Genomic DNA, 15,709 nt, shown 5'->3' on the forward strand with positions numbered 1-15,709 from the left:
TGTCCCTGCGCTCTCTGGACTCGGTGGACATCTTTAAAAAGCAGCTTAAAACACACCTGTTTTCACTAGCCTTCCAAAGCACATAGCCTGTTGTTTTATTCCCTTATTTATTATAGCTTTTATTGCATTTTATCTGTTTTTACTTGTGTTGTTTTTATGTAATCATGTGAAGCACTTTGTGACTTTGTCTGTGAAAAGTGCTATACAAATAAAGTTTACTTACTTACTTACTTACTTACTATGTTGCTTTAATATTTCCACAAAATGTTTTTTTACATTACACAATTAATCTTTAATAATATTCTTACCAAAGGTGCACCATAATCCAAGACACAATCTAAAAAATTTTGAAGATGATCTGGAACATGATATCGATGCAGGAATTTTTTAAAGGATCCTTTAATATTATTTAGTGGAACAAGCAATTCTCACCTAAATCAGAGGGAGGAAGCAATGACTTTTGACAGCTTAAGCATTGGACTCAAAAAGCATTATAATGACAACAAAGCATAGCAAAACACAGGAAAAGGGAGTCATGCCCTACTGGAAGTTTTGATTTTCTGAGTGAAAATAAAGAGAAAGAGAGCAAAACAGACATTGCAGGCACAGACTTTTCCTTACTTAATAAAGCATTTCAAAGAAATCTTTACCAAAGGTGTGCGTCATGCTAAGGAACAATTCATAAAAATTATCCAGATCATGTGTAATTTTTTACTATAGGTGTAAGGCACAATATGGGGCAACATTTGCTGCTTGGCGGAGGTCTGTTATCAATATAACCCTCTGCTACCTGGCTTATTTTACAGCCACTCTCATGCTGCCAGTAGCACAAGCAATCTGTTCAATAGATGGGTTGAAAACAAGCCAGCTTGCACGTCTCTACATTTGTGCAGCAGTTTTTGCAGATCACCTGCAACCAGTGTTGGTACTAAAGCGTTATTAAGTAATGCAGTACAGTATCTAGATTTCTTTTCCAGTAACCGGTGTTTGGAACTTTACTTAAAAAAAATAACTGGTTATAGTTATTAAAAATACGTTATAGCCATGAGAAAGTCATGAACATGTGTGATTAAAGAACGCAGCACTCAGGTTTGAAATATGTGGAGCTTCTGTAATTTACAGCTTCTAACTGACGTATATAGTCTTTTTTCTCCACCTATAATGAACAAATTACAGGAACATTTATCCTTCAGTGTTTTGTTTTTTTCTCTAGGTACACTCTCATTGAATCAGTGGCTCTGCGCCTTCATCTCTCCTCTGTGCTAATGCTGAAGTTCATAACGTCCCAACACTGGCAGTAACTAGCACTGTAACTAATTAGTTTTTAAAAGTCAGTAATGTGTTAGTCATTACTATGCCTTAAAAAGGATTTTATGGTAGTAGGAGTATGGAAGATGGTAATGCATCTTGTCACATATAGAAATATCTAGTATTAACTTTACATTTTTAGCAAATATCATAACTATGATATTCAAAAACAAAGTTGACAAAGTTCCTGTTGCGTTACAGCATGGTGGTGAGACATCTTTTTAAAAATCATCAATTAGACCTATGGATTTTGATTTTTGATACTGAAAGAGAGCAGTATTACTTTATAAATACTGACAAATTGCAAATACATATTTTAGGTTTCTAACCTTTTGCTACTCTTGAATGATTTATTAATCCAATCCTTATTCATTGTCTCATTCCACATTATTGCATAGCCTGTTTTTTATTTGCACAGTTCTTTGTTTTATGTTGTATCACATGTGGAGAGACATTAATATTTTGAGCCACATCAAAAATACATTTTCTAAAAGAAAAATCACCATATTCAATATTTATTATTCCACTCAAAGTATACCTCTTTTAAAAATTAAACACCTGACCCTGAAAAGACCATACTATATTTTTGAATTGGATTCTTCATTCTATGTAGTCAAGCAAGGATATTCAGCATTTTTTTTTCCATGATAAGATATTTCTCTGCCATTTTTGTAAGTACAGAACGACCTTTTGCCTTCTTTCGAGGCTGTGAAATTGCTCAGGTCCAAGAACGGTCTTCAGCAGTATTTTATCTCTGTCCTGTGACAAGTTCAATCAGTCAGTCTATTACCTTACCCAATAAATCAGCAGCAAAGCAGAACTTACATCCTGACTTCTTTTTTTAATAAATGGAACATTAAGTCCATATTAATTAAATTTCCCCATCAGAGTACTGTCCTCCAATTAATTGATCTTTAGTTCATATTTCTGCAGATATATTTTTCTTGTGGAACGTCTTTTCTTTTAACCCTGCTGACATGCGTTCACAGTTTGTGCTGTAACACTGCGCTCCTCTCCTTGTTCCATTAAATATGACTTATATCAGTTTTTCCACATCTTTTATGATCATGTATCAGAGCTGGCCCTAATTAAATCAGATCTGAAAGATTTATATCAAGAAATATTCCCAGTGGACTACATTTTTCCCTATATAGAAACTAGAAAAGCTTTTGAACATATTACAGGGATGAAAAACTGCTTTGTCAGCATTATGTTAACAGTGAAAAACAGACATGGAGAATAGTCTGAAAAAAAGGTTTAATTTTGTATTGTGAAGATTTACAATTTAGATATAGTATAAATACTTACCTGAGGCATGTACAAAAATCTTCAATGTGAATGAAATCGGTAGTTGTAAAAACAGCGGACCTTTGAAGACGATATTGAAACCTACTGTTAATGAGGCGTGATACTGCTTCCTGGCAGCAACCTCCTAATGCATCAAAGACTACATCAGACTAAACAAGGCTTTAAAATTAATGAATAGCTCTGTCTCTGAGGGGTAATTTTCCATCATCAGCATTGGCAAACCCCATTGTCAGGAGCAAAGCAAGAGGCAGCACAGTGTTGCTGCCGCATGCATTTATCCTGATTAATTCATACAACGCAGTAGGTCTGATCCTGATGATTCTCTCTTTTTGTTATCCCAGGATCCTCCTCAGGGTTTGGCTAATAATATTCCCTGGAGGAAATGCGGGTATTTAGGTTAGTCTCGTTGACAAATTCCCTAAGGAGTTTCTTAGGTCAACAGCGGTGTACCTTATTAGAACCCGACTTCTCGCAAGTACCTGTATTGATAAGTTCACAGATAGCAGCTGCTTGGTAAATCACAGCATCAACCTAAAAAAAACAAGCAACAAAAAAACATTACATTTCTCTGTTTGCAACTTCTTCTGATGAAACAACATAGATGAAGACTATTTAATCTGAATCTAGCTCTTCGTTCAACTTGCTGTGCTATTTAACTTGCTTAAGTTTGCTCTGCTTCCATGAATTATAGGATTTCATTCAGCATAATTAACCCTAATACTTCAGTCAGAGTTGCTCTTTTAATATTTTCTCTGCCTCTCAACCCAAACTGCTTGCAAGGAGTAGAACTTTTAATCAAATACTCGATCATTACCCACTCTCATGGATGCAATTATGTTATACAGCTTACAGAAATACGACAGTATGATATTAGAATCTTTAGAAAAACAGCTAAAAAACACATGCAACCATTTTTTTGTCCTAACCTGAGAATAACTTAATGTGATAACAGTGCCAGTATGGAAATAGAAAAATTTCCTATGCCCAGTGACACGGATCTTGGTGAAATACTAAGGAAATTATAGGCCTGAAGGTATATATAATCTTCCCAGTGAGGTCTGTGTGTGCCCCTGGGTCTCCTCTTAGTGGGGTGCACCTGGAAATCATCTCAGAACAGGCACTTAGAAGGGCATTTAGTTTAGACGTCAAACACACCTTTACTGATTTCTTTTGATGCGTATTAGTAGCTGCTCTGCTATGAACTCCCACAGATGAGAGACCTCACCACCATATTTCTAAGGCTTTGTCTCGCCACTCTAAAGAAGAAGCCCATTTTCGCTGCTTTTATCCAGTGTCACATTCTCTTAGTCATGATCCATGTCTCATGATTTGGCCTTAGTCCAAAATGAGCTGACTGTCATTCCAGCCCGGCAAAAAATTCTAGTGAATTAAAATTGTTATACAAATTAGCAGTCAAAGAACACGAAAAATAACCAACACCTTTCACAACTCTAGTTTTGAAATTTCGGGCAGTCCATAGCCAAGCCCCTTAAAACATTACTCAAAACAATAAAAGGAACACATAAACACACAATATAATTTCAATTAAATCAAACGGTAATACTTTCTTTTACAGTACATTATAACCATGTAATAATATAGTAATAACATAGCGAGTTACACTATATTACTAGGTAACAACAATAACTTTACTTGGCAATTACCCGAAAGTGAAAGTACATAATTTCAAAGTAATTACCAGCATATAATTATTGCAATTACATATTACTATGTAACAATGGCGAATTTTGGTGGGTAATTACCATCAGGTTACCATGGGACAGTTTACAACAGATTACAAAGTAAATTGTTATTTATGGTCAGGTAAGTGCTGTGGTTCAAATTTCAGGCAGACAAGGTAAAGTCAGAATTCTTCATTTCAAACTGTTATTAGGTCTAGGTTAGTGTAAGTAGTGACTAGTGTAAATTAGCACATTTTACCAGATGAAATTAAGTAAACTGCTGGGTTTCTTCCTTTGGTATTAATTAATTATTGCTGTATAATTATATCACTTTGAATGTTTTTTTTAACTCTTAAAAGACTAACAAAACTATTTTGTGCAAATTACCAAGTAAAACACATATAATTAATTGGTAAGTATTTAGAATATGTACTGTAAAAGAAAGGCATCCAAAGTTTCTCAGATATTATGCAATGATTACCATGTAAACAATTTGGTTTGTGCTGTTTTACATATTTCTTCATAGAGAACCTCCATTACATAGGTGCATTATTATAATATCTGATTAATAATATAATAATAATATTAATCAGATTAATATCTGAGAAAAATTGGATGGCTAGCCTAGCGTACGGTTCCTCAAGATACCTGAACATTCCTTATGCTGCCTGAAAGCAGCAGAAGCTGCTCCTTGCAGCTTTAATGCATGCAGAGGTAAACCTCTATTTTCCAGGTGTCCTGGTAGACTCGTCTTAGTTTCTTGTCCAGAAGACAACTACGAAGGTGTACAGGTGGACCTTCCTTATTGAGAACTCAAATAGTTGTTTTTTTATCGATCAGTTTGCTCTTTCATTTATTTTCTGTTATGAGCAACATTGCCAATGATTTTCTTAAGTTGTTGAAGTTAATTTAAATGTTATTCTGTTATTGAATTATATATTCTGTTTTGTTAAAGATTTAAATGTTTAGTCAAGAATTTGCACCTGACTGGAGCTTTGAATTTCTTGACTTTAGAACTTACCTAGGGCTTGCATTTCTTACTTTGGATTTGCCTTTAGATTTGGTTGGAAAAACTACTAAAGTACTAAAACCACTTTTAAACTGCAAAACAATTTTTTGGTCACACTTCTAGACATTATTTGTGTAAGCATTCTCTGGATGTTTGTCTGTGGCCTTTGCCAGCATTTCAGGTGTTTTTCACACACTAAAAATGTATTTTTCTTAATTCTGTTTACCTCTCTCCACAATTTAAGCTTTCTGTATGTATTTTATCCCCAGATTGGAGTTACCATCACTTCTTTGGGATTTCATACCTTGAATTTCATGCTGTTGACCTTGAAACTCTGAACAACATTACTGTGAGATTTCAAACCAAGGCATCTCAGGGAATGCTTCTATATGTGGACCAAGGACCCATTAATGGAGATTTCTTTTTTATGAAACTTTTTATCCAGGATGGGATCTTGAAGGTAAATACCGTTTTACAGAAAGGTTTCTGATACTGATATCTGTTTGGTCTGTAGGAAATGTCTGTACTTTAAAATATTGTATAATAATACCCTTAAAGGTTAACTGAACTACTAACCCATAACCTATTGTGGAAACAGGAGAGCCTAAAAGTATTTGCATGAGCCCTTTTTTGACCAGTCAAATTGATCTGCATAGGTGGTTTGTTCAGTTAATAGATGTACACAGTGGAAGAGAAAACAGCTTTTTATTTTATGTAATTGTAATGCTGCAGACATATTTTAAATTGAATATAATATAATACATTTAAATTATACACATCTGGCTGTGATGTTTACTTTGACGATTTAACAAGTTAATTCAACAATTTAACATTTAAACTGTTTACTATTTGAAAAAAATATATATTTAATACAGTAGACAGTCATGCAGAAGGGAATTTATTGTATATTTGTAGGTTTTGGTGATAAAACCGTTTTACAAGCCATTCCAATTAACTTAAATGTGTGACTTCATATATTTCAATGGTCAACCAGTTTAGAAATAGAAAATATGTCCTCCTAACAAATGTAGCCAATAGTCAGTCAGAATTTCAGAGCTCCTAGATTCTTTTTATATTCCTTTTTTAAAGGGGTCATAAAATGATTATATAAGGTATTTACTGTAGTGCGGCCCTACTGTAGTCCTTAAGGTCTCTGAATAGGGTGTGTAACTTTGGTTGGGCTGAAAATGGCATATTTGCTGTTCTATGAGCCCTGATTCAAGCCTGGTTAAAAGCCCTAGAATAAAACGACCGGTTTATTTCCTTTTTTGTATGCTCATGAATATTTAGATGAGCTGTGCACTGATTGGTTGGTTCACGACGAGCGAAACTGCTGAGCAAAGACGCATCATAGCAACAAGCACTCACTCACTGAAACATCAAAATTGTTGATATGGTAGGGTGACCAGACGTCTTCTTTTTCCCGGATATGTCCAACTTTTCATACCTAAAAAATGTCCGGGGGAAATTTCTAAATCGTCCAGGATTTTGGTCGACTATAGCGCAGCACGTAATCGAAACACCCGGGCACTCAAACCGACCCGTAAGCTCCGGTGCTGGTCAGGGAACCCTGGTGGACGGGTAGGGGAGACAGTGGGGGAAGGAGAGACTGATCCTGATCTGGTGACGATAGCCTGCATGTAAATCCCAGGGCGTGACAAAAGTGCAGGCTAGAACCAAATAAAGCAGCATCCCCCAGATTACATCAACTTGGGGCTTCGTTTGGATTTGCCCGTTTTATGGTGAAAGTTTAGAATTGTGAGATTTGCATAGAAAGGAGGTGTCGATGGGGTTTCAACATTTCACCCACTGAACTATCGTTATTCATCTATGACAAGGTAAACTCTGTTTTGCATTCTATGACCCCTAAATGATATAGTATGATTTGAAAAGAAGAATGTAAATCCATATTTAGAAAACAAATTACTTGTGAGTCAGCCTTTATGTTACAAGGTAATGACAAGTTATCATTTACCTACTAAACTTGACATCTTAAGTCACTGGCTACACTTTACCAGGATTTTGAAATATTTTTATACCTATAAAATTCTTGAAAACAAATTTAAATAATCCGTAAAAGACAGTTTTTAAACTCAAAAATAGACATTAGTGAGCATTTTTTTTTTTTATTACACTTTTTCAGATTAAACATAGCTTTATGTTCAAAACCTTAAAAAAGAGAGCATTCAATTGATATCATAAAAGTGTATAATGTAAATATTTTAAACTTTTATGAAATAATTAACCCCAGTTTACTTTGTACAACCTCAATACACTATATACTCATACACTCATATTAGTTAAATCTTAAAGTATAGATCTATAATAGTTGATCAGCAACATTTAGATTTATTTGTCATTTATAGTTATATAGATATATACAGTATATAGAGATATATAGTGCAACTATGTGTAACCTATTTCAATGTCAAATACATATATAAAATTCATAAATGCATTAATATATATTTTTGTTATGCCTGATGATTAGTTTAAAATATCTCTTAGTCTATTATGTCAGTGACATTAGACAGGTATAAACATGACAAAAGAGACATTGCATACTTAAACCATCTTCTAATGTTTCAGTATGCCTTTTGCTGCAACGAAGATGAAGAGGTTACACAGATGAGTGCACGCATTCATGTTGATGATGGCAGAGTTCATATTGTGAACATCAGGTATGTACATCAAAGCAGAATAGATACCCATTAACCCATTAACAAAGCTTCTATCATAACGTATGTCAATTTATGTTTTATCTTAAATGCAAAATGTTTATATATATATATATATATATATATATATATATATATATATACAGAAAATACAACCTTAAATATGTATTTAATATTGAATAGCTTGCTTAAAAAAAATAATTATTAATTGATTTGACAAAAAAAAAAGATTTATTTTGTGACTTGGAATTTTATCATTTTGAAATAGAAATCTTGCAATTTTTTAATACAGTATGTTTGCTTTTCAAGCATTCTCAAGCAGTTATGGCTATACAAATAGTTACGGCTTAGCTTGACCCTTTTGCTGCTTTCTCAACCTCCAACCTGCATTTTCTGCTTGGTCAACAGGTTGACCAAGCAATCAAATGCTTTATAAAGTACTGATATAGCATTTTTCAATACAGCAGACTTGACAAAGGAGGCTTTACACCATGTCCAGTCATTCACCCATTCAAGCAAAAATTCATATGTGACAATTTTAACTGCACTTTAGCTGGAGCTTACTGACAGAAGCTGGAGCTCACAGCTGTAAGCAGGCCCTCTGACCACCATCAGTGGGCAATTCTGGTTGATCCCCAGGATCCTGGGCGAAAGTCATTCATGCTGACCAGTCAGCTAAAGGGATATCCCCTTGGCCAAGCAGCGAATGCGCACGATCTGTTGGAGGCATGGTGACAGAACCCCACTCTGTCACACAGGTGAGGGTAATGTCTTGCCCAAGAGCACAGCGACTTTGAAAGCTGGCGCTTGCACCAACAACCTTTTTATTGAAGGGTGAACTCCTGCAACACCACTGTTGCCGCGCCCCAGCAGGATTATCTATTTATCCACATCCACCCCTGCACCTGCCTTACCCTATGGGTGACTGGTAGTCCCATTGCTCAAATTAGACACAGCACAGCCTCTAATATTGGGTTAGTCCTAATTATTATTTGGTCTAGCAAAGACACAAAAAAATCACTAAAATGCTGAGTTTTTTTTTTTTCACTATCAGGTAAAAATGCTGGTAAAAATCCAGGCTCCATATTATCCTGTCTCTACCTACAACACAGTGAGCCTTGTGAATTTTACCAGAGCAGCTTAAAAAAAATCATGTAAAACTATTTTGAAAGACTTGGAGGTGGGATTATTCCTTCAAAATTGCAATGGAATTTTGGAAGAAAATAAAAATAAAAGATTTTATGTTACTTGAATATTAAACTTATGTACATTATTTATTTCCAAATGTTTTATGTGGAAAGAAACTGTGGCAGATTTGTTTACAGGGTGAGCTTATAACTAACTCTTAGTTAATAATTGTCAGGGATTAATGTCTAACAGATATATATATACAAGCTGAAAGCTGAAACAATCAAAGTGCAGCATGTATAAATTTGGTTTATAAACATTTTTACTAAGTTCAGAGACTCTTTTTGTCTTTTTTGAGGTTAAAATTTTGCTTTGGGAGAATCATCTAAAGACACCAGCAGGAAAAATAAATTAATTTGTTGCCTGCAGAAGACATTATGTGTACAAGTTATTACATTGAAGGTGATATCAAAACCGTGCCAAAGGAAAGCAAGATTTTTTCCCACAGAAACAGAAGCTGAGTGGGAGGGTTGCTTCATGTTTTTGTAGCAGGAAGGCTACACTGCCATAAATATATAAGAGGCCAATCAGGTTCAAGGGGCAACAAGAACCAACCCGTTTTTTTTGTTTGTTTTTTTTTTCTGGAAGAAAAATACCACAGCAGTATGAATCAATCATAATGTTCTACTCCAACCCCTTGAGACACTGCAAGAAAGAGAGCTGTCATAACTAGGGGGTTGGTTGTATGGAAAAATGGTTTCTGGTGTCACGAAGCAAATTCTGTGTAATTGTCTGACGCCTGAGTCCGTCCATCTTTGTCTGATTTGACCCAGAGCTACAACACCACAGCCATCCTCAACGTCACCACCTAACTCATTATAGACTTTTAATATATCTTCCCGTCAAAGAGGCTTTTCAATATGTTAAATAGAAATCCGGTGGGGCTGACTTCTCAAGGACAGTGAGCACGGTGCCCTCTGGCTTCCAGCCAGGCCGCTCTGGCAGGCTGCTTCTAAATTAACCGCATCTCCATGCTTGCTTTGGGGGAAGGACTTATGCAGGTTGTAGAAAGTGCCCTGAGTGTTTAGCCAGCATATACAACAGCGTGCAACCCTAGCTTAACAAATCAGACTAGATTGCTTCACAGACCTTCTAACTTCTATTCAGGGAGCAAGGTGCATCAAGAGGCACTAGAGAGGGGACTTTGAATCTGTGGGCTAAGAACCCTCAAGCTGCTGCTAGGTAGTCCAGAATCTGCACTTAGGTAATTATCTGAGCTCCCCTGTTGTTTCCAAGAGGAGAATTGGTTTTAAATCTGAGGCTATGGGGTGGATCTACAACAGTTTTAGTAGAGCCTCATAACATATCCCAATAAAAAGAGAGGGCACTGAAGAATTGTGAATGATGGGCATAACAACAGAAAACATTTAGATTGGTGTGTTTATCATAAATACTAAATTCAATGCAACACACACTGGAAGCAAGTTTATTCAAGCATTAGTCTGTTGTCTATTTTTCCTTAACATACATGTTTCATTTCTTTCTTTCTTTTTATTCTTTGCAATAACTAAACAATGATAGCACTAGTGAAAAACTGACCAAGGCATAGCCAAGGTATTGCCTACCTAAACTGATAAACTGAGCAAGATTAATCAAAAAGGCAAGACTGAGACAGAGACCTTTAGAAGTGGCAAACATTATTTTATCTTTTGATGTTAAAGTTTTTACACTAATCTCCATACTAAACAAAACTTAAAAAAAAAAAAAAAAACATCAAATTTAAACTGGGGTTATAAAGTCTGAAACTGCACTGCAAAAACCATCTAGAATTAAGTAAAATAATTCTTAAATTGAGTGTAGTTGCCCTTAATTTGAGTAGATAAATAAGATGATTTGCCAATGGAATTAGTATTATTATTCCTAAAACAAGATAATTAGATAATATGCACTTGGAATAAGACAAAGCAATTTTTTTTTTCTTATTTTAAATGTAAATTGTCTTTTTCCATTGGCAAAATATCTCAATTACCTCCCCAATTCAAGAAAAAATGCACTTAATTTAAGCAAAAATTACTCATTAAGATTTCAATTTTTTGCAGTGCTTCGCTATGATTTGATTGAATTTACCGCATATCTCTGTGTTCAAGTTCAGAGTACCTTGAGAATAAAATGTGTTTGTTAATCTGCATCGACAAAATTAGTTGAAATGAAAATCTACAACTCTGGTAGGAGAAGATATCCACAGGCAACTATCGATTAGACCCTCCATAAATCAGACCTGAATAGAAGAGAGGTTAAAAAAGAAGTTACTGTTTGAAAAAGGCTGTAAGGTGTTCCAGATGAGCTCTAGTGATGAAACAGAACTTTCAGCCTCTCTACATTCTTATGGTAGCAGCATCCTCCTGTCATTATAGTTTATGGGAAGATGGACAGGGTAACTCCTGAATCAATCCATTTAGGAACAAAATACCTCATACAGGCAATTTCACATTTCATACAGTAACACCATCAAATAAAATTCTAATAAATACATTGAAATTCATGGTTGTAACAAATCAAATTTCTAAAGTTCAAGGGATGTAAAAAAAAAATTCAATGACTATATGTTCCATGTTCTTGACATGATGTGTACTGTACAGAACAACAGGTTGTGTACATATGCACAAGCATTTTTCTAACATGTTTTTGCCTTATCAGGCAACACCTGACACCTTGTGAAGCAGAGCTGACGCTTTCGGGCCATGAGACAATTAAAAGCACAGCCAGTAATTACTGGCTGGGACACATGATTCAAAGAACAAACCATGTCTTCGTAGGGGGCTTGCCACAACAATATCTTCCCAATCAGGTGAGCTTTGTAATTATTGCGTTCTGTGTTAACTAGCTGCCAAAATTATACGGTATTGAATGTCAGCAGTTTAAAATTACATGTTTGTTTTTTGTTGGGTTTTTTTTTGGGTTTTTTTATTACACTTTTCTTTTAAAGAGAGCAAAACCATTGGACAACTATACTGGCTGTATTGAAGTAATAGAAATTAACCACCTCAGAAGCTTCTACACAACGAATGCAGTTGCTGGCAGCAATATTGACCAATGCAGGTAATGTGTACTAAATTCTTAAAGCTAGAACAAGAAAAACATGTTATAATATGGTCCCTTTCATCATTCATTTATTTCATTTTAAGTTAATAAAACAAAGTTACCAAGTGATTCTGGCATAAAAATCAGACCAAATAGAAAGATGAAGAGTGGTAACAGTGAAACATGATCAAAGTGTTAGTTTTTCCACATGAGTTTTTATTCCTTAAGCATAGTTAAAGCATTTTCAACCCATGGTCTTGATATTGATTGTTTATTCAATCTACTCTGTCAGGTTTCCTTTACATCCTACAGTTGACTCCCCATTTAAGTATTTGAGTCGGGCCCTTCCATCAGCTTCCACCGACACAGTAAGCACAGCTCCACTGCTATCATCATCTCCAAAACTTCCTTTGCGTGAACTTCAGGTTTGCCATGATGATCCTTGCCACAACGGAGGAACATGCCATCAGCTGCAGCTTCACAACAGAACTATTCCTTCCTGCGACTGTCCCCTTCATTTTACTGGAACTTTCTGTGAAAAAGGTACCTCAAGATCTTTGCATTTACTTCTCTTCTACATTTTTATTGTATCTGACATAGGAAGCACAAACCACAACCTGCTGTAATGTGACCTTTATAGTGATATCACCAAGAGCCATCCAGCGAATTATATTGGGTAATATATGCTGAGCCTCTTTGGCTAATAGGTTTTAGTATGAGAGGGTAATAGAGTCAGCTGCATTAAGAATTTTGAGTGATGTGAATTATTCAGAATATGATAAATGAAAAGAGAGATCCATATAAGCAGCTAGAACATAGCTGTATGTCTATGTTCCCCTTCAGTGTGCTCCCAGAATGGGAATGTCACTGTAGAGCACTTGCTTTGCATTCCATTACAGCTGTTACCTCTTTCCTAATACAAAATATTTGTTTTGTTCCTGCTACTACAAAACTTAAACTAAAGAGACGTAACTACTAACTCATGTAGAGTACAATATTTAAGTTTTCTATTTGCAGCTATTGATCCTAATTAATATTCATTCAAAATATTGAATTAAAATAGTCAGTATTTATTTATGGAGTTTCCTTTTGACACATCAGCTTTTAAGAGTTAACTTGTCGTACTACCTTAAATAAAGCTTGCTCAAGTAGAAACATATACAAACCAGTGTCAGTGGAATAGCTTGTTATGAATAAAATTAGCCTGTTAAACTATTGCAAGTTATTGCAAATATTACATTTAGAGACACTGGATTGTCAGATTGTATAAAGCAAATTACCTACTGAGCGAATCTAGCCATAAACAAAATGTGCTCTGAGTACATAGTTTTAACAGCATTTAATTTTTTTACATTACCCTTCAAGTTATTCATAAACCTTGAATTTTGTTCAAATTTTACTAAGAACTTCGAAATTTGAGATTTCTTAGAGAGCATCATTTGGTAAACAACATTGTAAAGAACAAAGAACTTACCAGGTAGGTGAAGAAGGAAGGTCTAAAGAAGATTAAAGCAAAGTTAAGTTGAAAACAGAACTGTAAATCTCACAGGAAAACAAAGGCCTTAACTTACAATTACATTAATGCCCGCACAAAATATACAGTAAGTTAAGGAGGACAGTCAATAAGCTTGGATTAACTACAACACAGAATATACAGAGGAAGAGAGCACAGGTGCTCCCTTCAGAGACTGATGGAGTCTTTTCACCCTTCTTGCAGGTACAGTGAAGTTTCAGGATGAGAATATGTGGGGCTTTGAATAGAACTAAGCACTGTTAGAGTAGCTTATATTCATAAAAGTGGTTATAAAATAAGTTACAGAATAAATATAATATTTCAACAAATACCTGCATTAATTCAAGTTTCAGCACATGCAGAAATTCTCAGTTTAAGTAAATTTCCTGAGGAATTTCTTATCTAAAGTTGATTCTATTGAACTTAGAGAGCAACAGTAAGAAAGAAGCTTTGCTGAACTTTGAAAGAATATATAATTGAAGGTTAAAAAATAACAGTTTATAACAGTTTATAGAATATATTTTTTGCTATTTACAATAAGTCTAACTAGGCTTATAGATCAGCACTGAAATACTGAGGTGTCAGTCTGCTTATGAAGCAGACTGATACCTCAGTATTTATTGCAGTCATAAAATGCTAAATAAAAAGGCTATTTTAAAGATATTTTTCAGTAAAAATCTATATAATGTATCTTTAATTATTTTATGTTAGAGGTTTTGATAAAGAAACAGATGAAAAGACATATAGACCTTCCTTAGCTAGTTCTTTCACATTTCTTCTATGTATTTAGTTGAAAAAGATATAAATTTTTCCTTCTGTGTTTATGAAAAAATATTTTCTCCTTTTACATTTTCTTTTATATTTGCACTTTTGTTTACATTTCTAAATGAAGTTTTTAATTTTCATAGTTTTGGGCAGTCTTGGAGACTGTAATTTGATATTAGTCTGTATGAAGTGACTCGAAACTTTCAGGATGTGTCACTAGGGGCAACACTGATATAATCAGGAAAGGGTTAGTTTTTGTTCATCTGGAGTTAAGATAAATTAAAGGGTTTACATGTTTTTTTTTTTTTTTTTACAAACAAGCATTCTAAAGTCTAATAAAAGGGTTAATGGAACTAATAAGGGGTAAAATATATATATATATTTTTTTTTTTTTCTCAATGTGGGACCAGAGTTGGTGGCAAAAATCCCAGACTAGGGAAAGGAAACTATGAGGGAATTTGCTGATTGAGAATAGTTCCCACTCTATCTTTCTCTCAGCAGTAGATGAGTTGGAGGTTAAACCAGCTTTTAATAGGCTAAGTGTACCAACAAATGCTCCACTTACTGTGACCGATGTCATTGGTGAAAATAATTATCCATGGTATTTTAAAACCACTTAAGCAATTCAAAGTAGCACATTTCCACAGAATATGAAAACAGCTAAAATAATACCTCTTTTCAAGTAAGGGAACAAATATAACACCTACAGACCAGTGTCACAAATTTTTAAAAATCCAGAGAAAAACTCTTTAAAAAAAGTCAAGAAAACCCAATATGACATGAAAATGACATATTGAAACAGAATTAGTATGGACTAATGGAAAGGATTTGATTCAACAAATCATTCGGTACTCATTAACAAGCTGCAGCAGTTTAGCATCAGGGGAGAGGCACTGGACTGGATTAATAGTTATCTAAGAGAAAACAATTTGTAAAAATGGGTGATCTTATATCCATCTAAGTGTATGGAGAGTGTTTTTGGGATCCCTCAGGGTTCAGTTTTGGTTCCTAGATTATGTAATATATGCATAAATGTTACATTTTAAGTTTCTAAATTATCAAAATTGACCCTATTTGCTTATGACACTCAATGATATACTGTATTCTGTAGATTATTACAATGAAGTAATTATTACTATAAATCAAGATTTAAGTACATTTAAAAATGGGTGAATAGAACTAAATTATCACCTAATGTAGAGAAAACTAAGGTAACAAAGTTTGGTAACTGCAAAAA

At 34.5% G+C, this 15,709-nt stretch overlaps 1 protein-coding gene across 1 annotated transcript in view; it reads left to right on the top strand.

Moving 5' to 3' along the window:
* The window catches only part of eys (eyes shut homolog (Drosophila)), a 133,856-nt gene that overhangs the window by 43,381 nt on the left and 74,766 nt on the right, over window positions 1–15,709 (top strand). Inside the window, exons 15-16 of the mRNA XM_015374485.1 lie at window positions 8,625–8,743; window positions 12,620–12,737. Of these exons, the coding sequence (XP_015229971.1) occupies window positions 8,625–8,743; window positions 12,620–12,737 (237 nt within the window). The remainder of the gene's footprint in view (window positions 1–8,624; window positions 8,744–12,619; window positions 12,738–15,709) is intronic.

The sequence above is a fragment of the Cyprinodon variegatus genome, unplaced genomic scaffold, assembly GCF_000732505.1.
Source record: "Cyprinodon variegatus isolate N-32 unplaced genomic scaffold, C_variegatus-1.0 Scaffold104, whole genome shotgun sequence".
Lineage (NCBI taxonomy): Eukaryota > Metazoa > Chordata > Actinopteri > Cyprinodontiformes > Cyprinodontidae > Cyprinodon > Cyprinodon variegatus.